Source organism: Pseudochaenichthys georgianus, chromosome 24 (genome assembly GCF_902827115.2).
Source record: "Pseudochaenichthys georgianus chromosome 24, fPseGeo1.2, whole genome shotgun sequence".
Lineage (NCBI taxonomy): Eukaryota > Metazoa > Chordata > Actinopteri > Perciformes > Channichthyidae > Pseudochaenichthys > Pseudochaenichthys georgianus.
Window position 1 is genome coordinate 34,476,471 of NC_047526.1, and position 12,572 is coordinate 34,489,042.

Genomic DNA, 12,572 nt, shown 5'->3' on the forward strand with positions numbered 1-12,572 from the left:
CTGTACTGGAGAGCATGTGTGTGAAGAAGCAGGAAGTAAAAAGGAACTCACCTTGTGGTGTAACCGGCAAGAGAGAAAGCCTTTGAGCTCCAGACTGTTTCAGATCCTTGATAATCCATGATATGGCGTTTCATCACGGCAGCATTTAGTTTAGACAGTAGCTGCCGGGTCCCGCATAAGCTCCGCCCCCTCCTTATTATTTTTTTAAAGCTTTATACCCCACCCTAGAAATAGCATGATAGGTGACCTTTAAAGGTATAATATATACATTTAGAGGAGTAAAAAGTGTAAGAAATAGTATTCTAGTGGAGTACATGTATAAAGTAGAAGAAAATGGAAATAGAAAAAGTAGCTAAGAAATGGAAGTAAATTCAAATGGAAGTCCTTTAGATACTTTTGATCAATAACCATCCTAGCACTCCCACACCTCCTCACCAATACAGATGGTCTTTATATCGATGAGATAAGCCAGCTTCTTGTTGTCTTCCACTCCTCTCTGCTTCCTCTCGTTTAGTCGGACACTGCGCACGCGCACACACACACACACACACACACACACACACACACACACACACACACACACACACACACACACACACACACACACACACACACACACACACACACACACACACACACACACACACACACACACACACACACACACACACACACACACACACACACACACACACACACACACACACACACACACACACACACACACACACACACCACCTTTAGTACAAAATAATGGTTTTACACTAACATCACTGTATGTACACTAATTCAACATGTTTTAAATCCAGCATCAGCTCAGTATAATTGGCTGCTGTTTGAATCCCAGAATGCATCTGGTCATGATGTTCTGCTGCAGCCGGAGGCGAGGAGCAGTCAGAGTGTCCTGAAACCGTGTCACTCTTCTCTTCATACGTTCTCTGAATAGTATGTAGAGATACCCTGAGCTCTGCACAGCTCAATACTGCCCTCTAGTGGACAGAGCTGGAAATACATTGTCTGTAAGGAATGATCAGGGACTTATTTAAGTGTTAGAGACTGCATTTAAACTGTATGTTTATTAATTGAGCATTTTCATGGGGTTGATATTTGATTTAAAAAATATTCAGCTGACATTTTCCTACATCCAACACACTTTCCTTAGATTAGTATTTTTGTACATCTTACATTTTGTTGAAAACATTTTTTAGCATCTGAAACTGGAATAAAAAAAGTCTAAATATGACTGTTCTGAATTTGAAAAAGTAGTAAAGCTAAACTAAAGTGAACACCTTTTGCCGTGGCACCCCACTTGTTTAATTCAGATTGATAAAAATGCTCAATTTCTCCTTTTTGTGGCATTACCGGCTTATATAGCTGAACTCCTCCAGCGCTACACCCCAGCCAGAGCCTTAAGGTCTGCTGACCAGCTGCTGCTGCTAGTGCCCAAGACCGGGCTCAAAACCCGAGGGCACCGAGCCTTCGCAGTAGCTGGCCCCGGGCTCTGGAACACTCTGCCCCTCCATGTGGGGTCGGCCCAGACCCTAGGGGTTTTTAGATCAACGCTAAAGACTCACTTCTTCTCTCTGACCTTCTAGTCAGAGCGGAGCACGACTCCTGACTTTTCCCTGTGTGAGATTTTTTATTTGTGCGGTTGTAATTTGTCGTCTTTTGTTTGCTATTGTAGTAAAGTGTTTTTATTGCATGTACAGCACTTTGGCTCGACCAAAAATCGTTTTAAAAATGTGCTATATAAATAAAACTTGATTTGATTTGATTATTATAATTCATAGGAAAACTCTCAGGTGAGTAATATGTGTCACACTACTTGTTCTGTGGAACCAGTCAAACCTGTTGAGGTCTTTCCTCTTAACTTGGAAAAGGTGCGTTTGATTCGGGTACCTACCTGATGAGGTGAGGGTTCATGAACTCGGTTCTGACTGATCCCAGGATCTCATTGCTGCTGTACTCCACCAGGCTCAGCTCCCCAGCGTTAAAGATCATACACACCTGGAACATGACACACAGAGTATTAAAACATGAGCCGTCTGAGGCAAAGACCCCGTCCTGCAGCGGTGCTGTGACTCTCATTTATTTCTCTCCCTCTATCGAGTACGGCAGGGGTGTCAAACTCAAGGCCCGGGGGCCAAATCCGGCCCGCCACTTCATTGTATGTGGCCCACAAGAGCTTGCAAAGAATATAATACGTTTATTATGAGGTTACGTGCCCATAAACTACATGTCCCACAATGCATCACATGTTGTGAGATGCGCACTGAAGAGACTTACAATTACTTGCAATTATTGGCCCTCGACTTCTGCTTTCACACGTAGTTAATTATGAAGTTATTACCCTATCTGATAATAATCCAATGCAGAGGTAATATTGTAAAATAATACATTATTTGATATATATTATATATTTATCTTGTCTTAAAGTTACCAACGGCCCTTTGAGTGCAAGCATAATTCTAATGTGGCCCGTGATGACATTGAGTTTGACACCCCTGGAGTACTTCTTGCGAATGCCGTGCCTTTCATTAGAAAGCAGATGGTGTATGCGTCTTGGACTTTCATGTTAAAAAATAACCTGAATGTGTGAACTCACAGATTCATTTTCAAAGAAGAACTTTTCGTTTCCCCCAGATCCGGGCCACGCCACCTGAGAGAGGAACAGAGGAAAGGCTTATATTAAAAACAAATGATGAATTAACCCTCTGAGACCCGAATAAGATCCCAATATCACGTCGTGTTCAAAGCGTCATCGCTCCTCAGCTGTTTCAGCCGGAGACGTGGTGTTCCTCTTAAACCACAGAAACAGCAATAAACAACTCTGTTAACTTTTCATCGTCATGTGGAGTCTTGACAACAAAAAAGACAATTCCTGGCCCATGGACACTGCCCAAAAGAATGGGCATAACTAATGAACAGAAGAAGTTAGAATCTTCTAATCAGTTCTGATACAATGATAATAAACGTGTGCAATTGTCTGTGTTGAATGTTTTTTTCAAAGTTATGGTTAGCAGTTATTTTTAATGAAATAAGTGCAAAATTCAAGCTCCGTTTTAAAAGAAAAGGCAAATATCCCATATGATATTGCATATAAGTCTCTAATGAGTGACATATATCAGGTTGTGCTGATTTCTGGGATGTGTAAAACTTGATATACTGAAAATAAAGGACAATGTATAAGGCAAAACAGAAACCTATAGAAAAACGGAAATGTCCTATGTGGGTGTCAGCGGGTTAAACACAATGAGGAATCATGTTTGACTGAATACTCCATTAAAAGTTAAAAAGCCAGACATTCTAAATCTCGCTTGAGTAAAAGTGCAGAAGTATTGCAATGTACTTAAAGTATCAAAAGTAATATTTACTGTTTTCAGGTCTGATACACAAATTACTGACTTTAAAGACTTCAAAAGAAAACCATTTTGTAATATATTGTCACCTTTTTGTACCTAAAACTACTATTTCAATTATTCTGAATACCAACTAAAGCTGTACAATTAATGTAGTCAATTAAAAAAATACACCTTTTCCCCTTTAAAGTAGAGAAGTAGAAGTTTAGATTAAAGCATTAAATGGAAACATTCAAGTACAAATACTTCAAAATGGTATTTAAGTACAGGACTTGAGTAAATGTACTTAGTTACTGTCCAGCACTCTACAGTAAATCCAGAATATAGTGAGGTCTTTGGATAATTCTTAATTTGGACACCACATTCAAAATCACACACATCACGCTTGGTGCAGCATAACATGTAGAAGAGTCCGATACTGCATCAACTAAGCACAGTGGTGTGAAGTAACTAAGTCGATTTACTCAAGTACTGTGGTTAAGTACAATGTTGAGGGACTTTACTTCAGTATTTCAATGTTCTGCTACTTCACTACAATTAAGAGGTACAAAGTGTACTTTTCCTCCACTACATGTATTTAATACCTTTAGTTACTTCACAGATGTGGATGAATGATGTGAAATATAATCAAGTGTTGAATCAGACTTTAGTTCCACCTGGAGTAAATCCACCAGCTACCCTGCAGTCTACAAAGTACTTCAGACTAGCTGCACCTTCACCAGCTCTGAGAACACTTTCATGATCAATCATTATAAAACATATCATATATATTATTCTGAAATGGACCAATCTCCACAACGACTACTTTTATTTTCGGTACTTTAACTATATTTTGATGAGAATACTTTTGTACTTTTACTTGAGTAACATTTTGAATGCTGGACTTTTACTTATAACAGAGTATTCCTACACTCTGGTACTTCTACTTTTACTCAAGTACAAGATCTGATTCTGAGTACTTCTACTTTTACTCAAGAACAAGATCTGAGTACTTCTACTTTTACTCAAGTACAAGATTTGAGTATTTCTAATTTTACTCAAGAACAAGATTTGAGTATTTCTACTTTTACTCAAGGACAAGATCTGAGTACTTCTACTTTTACTCAAGAACAAGCTCTGAGTACTTCTACTTTTACTCAAGAACAAGATTTGAGTACTTCTACTTTTACTCAAGAACAAGATCTGAGTACTTCTACTTTTACTCAAGTACAAGATTAGAGTATTTCTACTTTTACTCAAGAACAAGATTTGAGTATTTCTACTTTTACTCAAGGACAAGATCTGAGTACTTCTACTTTTACTCAAGTACAAGCTCTGAGTACTTCTACTTTTAATAATAATAATAATAATATTATGGTGGACCATGTAAGGTCCTACAAGGAGGCTCTCTCCAAGACCAAGACCACCTACTACTCCTCCCCCATCACCTCACAACAAAATCACCCCAGATCCTTGTTCTCCACCATCAACCGACTGCTCCGCCCCCTCCCTGCCACGCACACTGCTGAAGCTCCTGACCTCTGCTCCAAATTCCTCAACTTTTTTCAGGCTAAGGTGATCTCCATTCATCAACAACTCCTGGTGCCCGCCCCCTCCCCCTCTCTGCACTGGCCCCTGACACAGAAATGCACACTCCCAGCTCAACCCCTCAATCCCCAATGCTCTCTCTCCTCCTTCTCCCCAGTGGATGTTCCACTGGTCTCGAAGCTGGTGACCAATGCTAAGGCCTCCACCTGCTCCCTTGACCCCATGCCCACGGTGCTGGTCAAGGCCTGCCTTCCCACCCTCTGCCCCATCATAACAGACATCATCAACTCCTCTCTGTCATCTGGAATAGTTCCCTCCTGCTTCAAAACCGCCTCCATCACTCCCATCCTCAAGAAGCCTGGTTTGGACCCTGAGGAGCTGAACAACTACCGACCGATCTCCAACCTTCCTTTCCTTAGCAACACCTTGGAAAGAGCAGTCGCCGCCCAGCTTCATCAACATCTGTCCAACCATGAGCTCTACGAACCCCTACAGTCAGCCTACAGAGCACATCACAGCACAGAGACCGCCCTCCTCAAGATCACTAATGACCTCCTTCTCGCTGCTGACTCCGGACAAATCAGTATTCTCATCCTCCTCGACCTCTCTGCTGCTTTTGACACTGTTTCTCATACAGTCCTCCTGAAATGCCTCTCTGACAACCTTGGCATCACTGGCACAGCTCTGTCATGGTTTCAGTCCTATCTATCAACCAGGTCTCAGTTTGTTAGCATCAGCGGCTCATCCTCCCCCTTGGCCCCAGTCAACCATGGTGTCCCCCAAGGCTCCGTGCTTGGTCCCCTACTTTTCACCATTTACATGCTCCCCCTTGGCCAGATCATACGTCAATTCGGTCTCAATTTCCACTGCGACGCTGACGACACTCAGCTCTATCTCAGCACCTCACCATCCGCCCATCTCCCTCCACAGTCTTTGGTCAACTGTCTCCATGCCATAAAAACCTGGATGACAGCAAATCTACTCAAACTCAACAGTAAGAAGACTGAGCTCATGGTTGTGGCCCCCAAAGCACTGCTCTGGAAGGTTGAGGATCTCCTCCTCCACATTGACGGCTGTTCCATCTCCCCGTCTCCCGAAGTCCGTAACCTGGGTGTCATCCTTGACTCCACTCTCTCATTTCAGTCACACATCAAATCCGTCACTAAGTCTGCCTTCTATCACCTCAGGAACATCTCCCGTCTACGACCATCACTCTCTGATTCCGTGGCTGAGACCCTCATTCATGCATTCGTCTCCTCCCGGTTGGATTACTGCAACGGAGTCCTGTTCGGGGTTCCCAGTAAAGCCCTGGACAGGCTCCAGTATGTGCAGAGCACATCACCCCCACCCTGATCCACCTCCACTGGCTCCCAGTCAAGCACCGTATCACCTATAAACTCCTTCTTCTGACTTACAAATCCCTCCATGCCCTCGCCCCCCAATACCTGTCTGACCTTCTCCGCTACCACACTCCATCCCGGAAGCTAAGATCATCTGGACAGGATCTCCTCTCCACCCCCCGCACCAGGTTGCGGACTTTTGGTGACGGAGCCTTCAGTGTGGCATCCCCCACCCTCTGGAACTCTCTCCCCCCCGAAATCCGCAGCGCCTCAACCCTGGACATTTTCAAAAGAAGCCCTCAAAACGCACCTTTTTACCAAGGCTTTCCCCACTGTATAGTTAGTTTAATAGGTTTATTTTTCCGCTACTTCCCCCCCCCCACCCCTTAACCTGTCTGCCTTTTTTCCCCTACTCCCCCCCTACCCGACTTGTAAAGCGACCTTGGGTTTCCTGAAAGGCGCTATAAAAATATTATATATTATTATTACTTCTACTTTTACTCAAGTACAAGATCTGAGTAATTCTACTTTTACTATAGAACAAGATCTGAGTACTTCTACTTTTACTCAAGTACAAGATCTGAGTACTTCTACTTTTACTCAAGTACAAGATCTGAGTACTTCTACTTTTACTCAAGAACAAGATCTGAGTACTTCTACTTTTACTCAAGAACAAGATCTGAGTATTTCTACTTTTACTCAAGTACAAGCTCTGAGTACTTCTACTTTTACACAAGTACAAGATCTGAGTACTTCTACTTTTACACAAGTACAAGATCTGAGTACTTCTACTTTTACTCAAGAACAAGATCTGAGTATTTCTACTTTTGCTCAAGAACAAGATCTGAGTACTTGTCCCACCTCTGACTAAGCAGATGTGTAGCCGGATATCACTAAGACGTCGTTGTTTGAGTGATTCTTGTCGTACCTCGCTCAGCTTGTTGGTCAGCAGGTCTCCCAGCAGCAGCGTGTCCGAGGTGTGAGCCACCAGGAAGCGGTCCTTTCCCATGATCTTCACCTCCTCTATCTCATACCCGTAGTGAGACTTCAGCACCACTCGCGTTCCTGAGGAGAGGTTCCTCACGATCACCTGGAGGAGGGGACATCAACACAGACACGTGGACAATTAGGACAAAGACCAAATAAACAACTTGTTCTTATTCTGAAGAACATGGTCATTTCCCATATCCTTGTAAATGTCAAATACAGGTATAAAGCTATTAAACATCCTTATGCTGCGTCACACCGGACGCGAGGTTTGGGGGCGCCGCAATTACATGTAAAGTCAATGCAGAGACGCGGACAGACGCGAATTCACTTCGACGGCGAGCATGAAGCGGTTGATGAGAATGGAGGGGGCCGCGACAACCGGTCGAGTTCATTGACTTGTACTCGTTATTCCACCACCGTTGGTGTCTTTGTTGCAGACAAATCATTAGGTATGCTGATAATCTCAACGTGGAGAAAGCCAAATTAAAGACGAGGCCATGTTGTTCATTTGAATTTTACGAATGAAAAGATGGCAAATTTAACGACGAAGAACAACCAACTATGTTTAAGAAGTTCTTAATCCAGGGTGTCTGCAGGAATCCTGAAGTCAGATGTAAAACCTTTCAAGACCTTTCTTAAGACCCTTTCCGTACATCTTAAGACCTCATCGCCACTTGGAGTTCTAACCGGTTACCATGGCAACACACTTTGCCTCACATTGACTATATACAGTATTAATTGTCCTTCCTCCTTATCCTCGAACCATTTGGACGCAGACTTGCATTTCCCCATAACGATGTTGCTTAGCAACCGGCGTAAACGGACCTTCGCGCTATCAAGCAGTGAGCGTACGATGTCCTGTTCAGATGACGTCAAACCCAACGGGATGCCATCAATAAACCACAGAATCACACGACACACCTACGCCATGACTACATTCAGGCAGACTGTGGAACACAACCTCTCTGGACCATTTGGATACTTATTGAAGACAAGCTACTAAATGTAATACCTTGGGAAATGCCCTTTAATACTTTTTAATAGCCTTAATTTTCGCTAAATTGATTTATCAACTTGTAATACTTTTTAAGACCCCGCGGACCCCCAGTAATAGATTAATTTACTCCACAGTTACATACATGTATTCACACCAGGCAGACTCACTCACAGCAGGAAATAATACATGTGGCTACTGAACCGGAAATGTAATTACACATTTCTCGTGAATGCATCCGTCATAATCTTATCAAATATATGATTTAAAAACCTCTCTTTAAATCTCCATGCAATGCAGCAATGAATAACAAATCTAGAAGGTTCTGTGATTGTTATGAAGCCGTCATTTCTGTTGTCCCCTTCTATGAAATTGAGATAATGGAACGCTTTTTGCACTTTAATTATTTAAATCAGATTTAAGTTGTTGTATGTTATAATGAATCAGACATTAATATTTTACAATATGTTTGCGTCTACCTGGCTCAGGCCCACGTAGGTCATCTCAAACTTGTTTTTATAGATGCTTCTCCGCAGGCAGCAGTCAAACAGCTCCACTCCACCACACAGAGTTCCCTATGAACACACACACACACACACACACACACACACACACACACACACACACACACACACACACACACACACACACACACACACACACACACACACACACACACACACACACATCAAACAACATTGACTTTGATACGTAAGTGTGGTTTGTTTTTAACAGAGGGAATAACTGGTATAAAGTCGCACGATTTAATGTCGTAGTTAGCTGTTAAATATACGTCTACCACCAGGTAACATAAGGGATGAGAAAGAGAACATACATGCAGGCACATTCAAATACTGTTGAAGACACACTAAGAGAAGTTAAGTTATATTTTTTGACAATTATTGAACATTGTCTCGTCTACATCTTCAACTTAATTCATAAAGACACAAGCAGACGTATCTCAAAAAGGATTTATATAATGATAGAAATATTCCCTTGTTCCAGATAACGGCCAGCATCGAGCTTCCTTTATTTAAATGTGTGGAATCCAATAATAATCCAAACCTGTGATAAATAAAGAGGGTATTTACCGCACAGAGGCGCGACCCGTCTTTCTTCCAGGCCAGGCTGGTGATGGTGTACAGGTTGAGGATCTCTTTGGGCTTCGCTTCGTCCCACACCCCTCTCCTGGGAGCCCAGTTGAACACCCGCAGCCTACAGGAAGATACCGGGACAGAATCCATGTGTTGCATTCTATTTATAAAGTCCAACATCCGGAATAACACATTATTTAGTCCAAGGCGGCTTTGAAGTGCGTGCAGAATACAACTACCCTCTTTCCTTAGACCAGGGGTGTCAAACTCAAGGCCCGGGGGCCAAATCCGGCCCGCCACTTCCTTGTATGTGGCCCACAAGAGCTTGCAAAGAATATAATACGTTTATTATGAGGTGACGTGCCCATAAACTACATGTCCCACAATGCATCACATTTTGTGAGATGCGCACTGAAGAGACTTACAATTACTTGCAATTATTGGCCCTAGACTTCTGCTTTCAGACGTAGTTAATTATGAAGTTATTACCCTATCTGATAATATTCCAATGCAGAGGTAATATTGTAAAATAATACATTATTTGATATATATTATATATTTATCTGTGTATATTTACCTTGTCTTAAACAGCACCATATAGACTGATCTATCTATAGTTCTATCGATATGTTCTATCTATGGCGCTGGTCTTAAAGTTACCAACGGCCCTTTGAGTGCAAGCATAATTCTAATGTGTCCCGCAATGACATTGAGTTTGACACCCCCGCCTTAGACCCTCGCAGGAACAAGGAACATCTCCCAGACACCTACATGTGTACAGGAAAAAGTGTTTGGAAACCTCAGGGAGAGCGACAGACGGACAGTGCTTCTCAAAGTGTGGTCCGTGAGCGCCCCCTAGTGGTCCGTGAGTATATTAGTAAAATTTCACATTTGAAATAAATAAATGAATTTAAGTTTTCCGCACTCTCGCGGGAATATCTCCGCAATGGAACGAGCTTAAGTTTCATTTTCAATTGCATGATATAGCCCAGCGCAACACCTTCGTCACACATGTTGCCACTTGTTTGTACCATTTCCAGGCGATTTGTAATCTGCTCTAGAAAAACGATGGTCTGCGAGTGTTTTTGTATTGGTTAAGTCCTTGGTATGAACAAGAGAAACACTGATCTATAGGCTACAAAGTTAATGAAATAACAACAAAGACAAATGGCAAAGTTGATTTGAATTGATGTTAACTTATATATAAACACGATGGATCCAGGAGGAGTTGCAGTCACAGCAACAGAAACAACGATCTGAACGCTTACAGATGGTCTGAGTGTCGCGCATGGAGCCTGACGTGGCCGTTGTGAGCGAGCGAGACAGTCTGTAAGGGATCTTGGACTGACCGGTCAAAGCTGCCGAACACCACGGACTGTCCGCTGGGGCTGGTGACGGCCACGGTGAACTCCTTCTCCGTGCGGTCGCGGCTGTACTCGAAGGTCTGCAGGACGTGCCCCTCTCTGCCGTACGCCACCACCCTCTTATCACAGCCGCCCACCATGATGCTGTTCGCTGCCCAGGCCAGGGCGTAGGGGGGGCACGGGTGCACCAGCAGCTTCCCCTGCATCACATGGAGGAGTTAGTCTGAGAGGAACATTTAAAGGTCCCTATTGTACTGTTTTTCATCAGTATATCACAGGACTCAGATATACACAGAGCCTGTCTCTGATTGGCTGAAACACCAGACAGATCATTGCAGCATTACCCATAATCCCCTCTGTTTCAGCCCTGTTTCCAAAGTGCTGATTCTCTGTCTGTTACTGTAGATGAAAACAAGGAGCCCCTCCCCACGCCCCTCTGAGAGACATCTGGTTACAAAGAACTCAATGGAGCTCTAGAGGACATTCAGGTGTCAACACATCGTTATGACATCATAAAGTGGCCAAAATCTGATCTGCACATGTTGATGTAGAAGAGACATGGAGAAGAGGGGACACATGTTGATGTAGAGGAGACATGAAGAAGAGGGGACACATGTTGATGTAGAAGAGACATGAAGAAGAGGGGACACATGTTGATGTAGAAGAGACATGGAGAAGAGGGGACACATGTTTGATGTAGAGGAGACATGAAGAAGAGGGGACACATGTTGATGTAGAAGAGACATGAAGAAGAGGGGACACATGTTGATGTAGAAGAGACATGGAGAAGAGGGGACACATGTTGATGTAGAAGAGACATGGAGAAGAGGGGACACATGTTGATGTAGAAGAGACGTGAAGAAGAGGGGACACATGTTGATGTAGAAGAGACGTGAAGAAGAGGGGACACATGTTGATGTAGAAGAGACATGAAGAAGAGGGGACACATGTTGATGTAGAAGAGACATGAAGAAGAGGGGACACATGCTGATGTAGAAGAGACATGAGGAAGAGGGGACACATGCTGATGTAGAAGAGACATGAGGAAGAGGGGACACATGTTGATGTAGAAGAGACATGAAGAAGAGGGGACACATGCTGATGTAGAAGAGGGGACACATGTTGATGTAGAAGAGACATGAAGAAGAGGGGACACATGTTGATGTAGAAGAGACATGAAGAAGAGGGGACACATGTTGATGAAGAAGAGACATGAAGAAGAGGGGACACATGTTGATGTAGAAGAGACGTGAAGAAGAGGGGACACATGTTGATGTAGAAGGAGACATGAAGAAGAGGGGACACATGTTGATGAAGAAGAGACATGAAGAAGAGGGGACACATGTTGATGTAGAAGAGACACGAAGAAGAGGGGACACATGTTGATGTAGAAGAGACATGAAGAAGAGGGGACACATGTTGATGTAGGGGAGACATGAAGAAGAGGGGGACACATGTTGATGTAGAGGAGACATGAAGAAGAGGGGGACACATGTTGATGTAGAAGAAACAGGAAGAAGAGGGGACACATGTTGATGAAGAAGAGACCATGAAGAAGAGGGGACACATGTTGATGTAGAAGAGACACGAAGAAGAGGGGACACATGTTGATGTAGAAGAGACATGAAGAAGAGGGGACACATGTTGATGAAGAAGAGACATGGAGAAGAGAGGGGACACATGTTGATGTAGAAGAGACACGAAGAAGAGGGGACACATGTTGATGTAGAAGAGACATGAAGAAGAGGGGACACATGTTGATGGAGAAGAGACATGAAGAAAGAGGGGACACATGGTGATGTAGAAGAGACATGAAGAAGAGGGGACACATGTTGATGTGGAAGAGACATGAAGAAGAGGGGACACATGTTGATGTAGAAGAGACCTTGGTGTGTTGGTACCTG

General features: G+C 43.2%; 1 protein-coding gene across 1 annotated transcript in view; it reads right to left on the bottom strand.

Moving 5' to 3' along the window:
• ift172 (intraflagellar transport 172) overlaps positions 1 to 12,572 on the bottom strand; it is a 72,178-nt gene that overhangs the window by 54,191 nt on the left and 5,415 nt on the right. Inside the window, exons 9-14 of the mRNA XM_034076350.2 lie at positions 9,302 to 9,425; positions 8,690 to 8,785; positions 7,155 to 7,316; positions 2,606 to 2,659; positions 1,904 to 2,007; positions 436 to 521 (exon numbers count right to left, since the gene is read on the bottom strand). Coding sequence (XP_033932241.1) covers positions 436 to 521; positions 1,904 to 2,007; positions 2,606 to 2,659; positions 7,155 to 7,316; positions 8,690 to 8,785; positions 9,302 to 9,425 — 626 coding nt within the window. The remainder of the gene's footprint in view (positions 1 to 435; positions 522 to 1,903; positions 2,008 to 2,605; positions 2,660 to 7,154; positions 7,317 to 8,689; positions 8,786 to 9,301; positions 9,426 to 12,572) is intronic.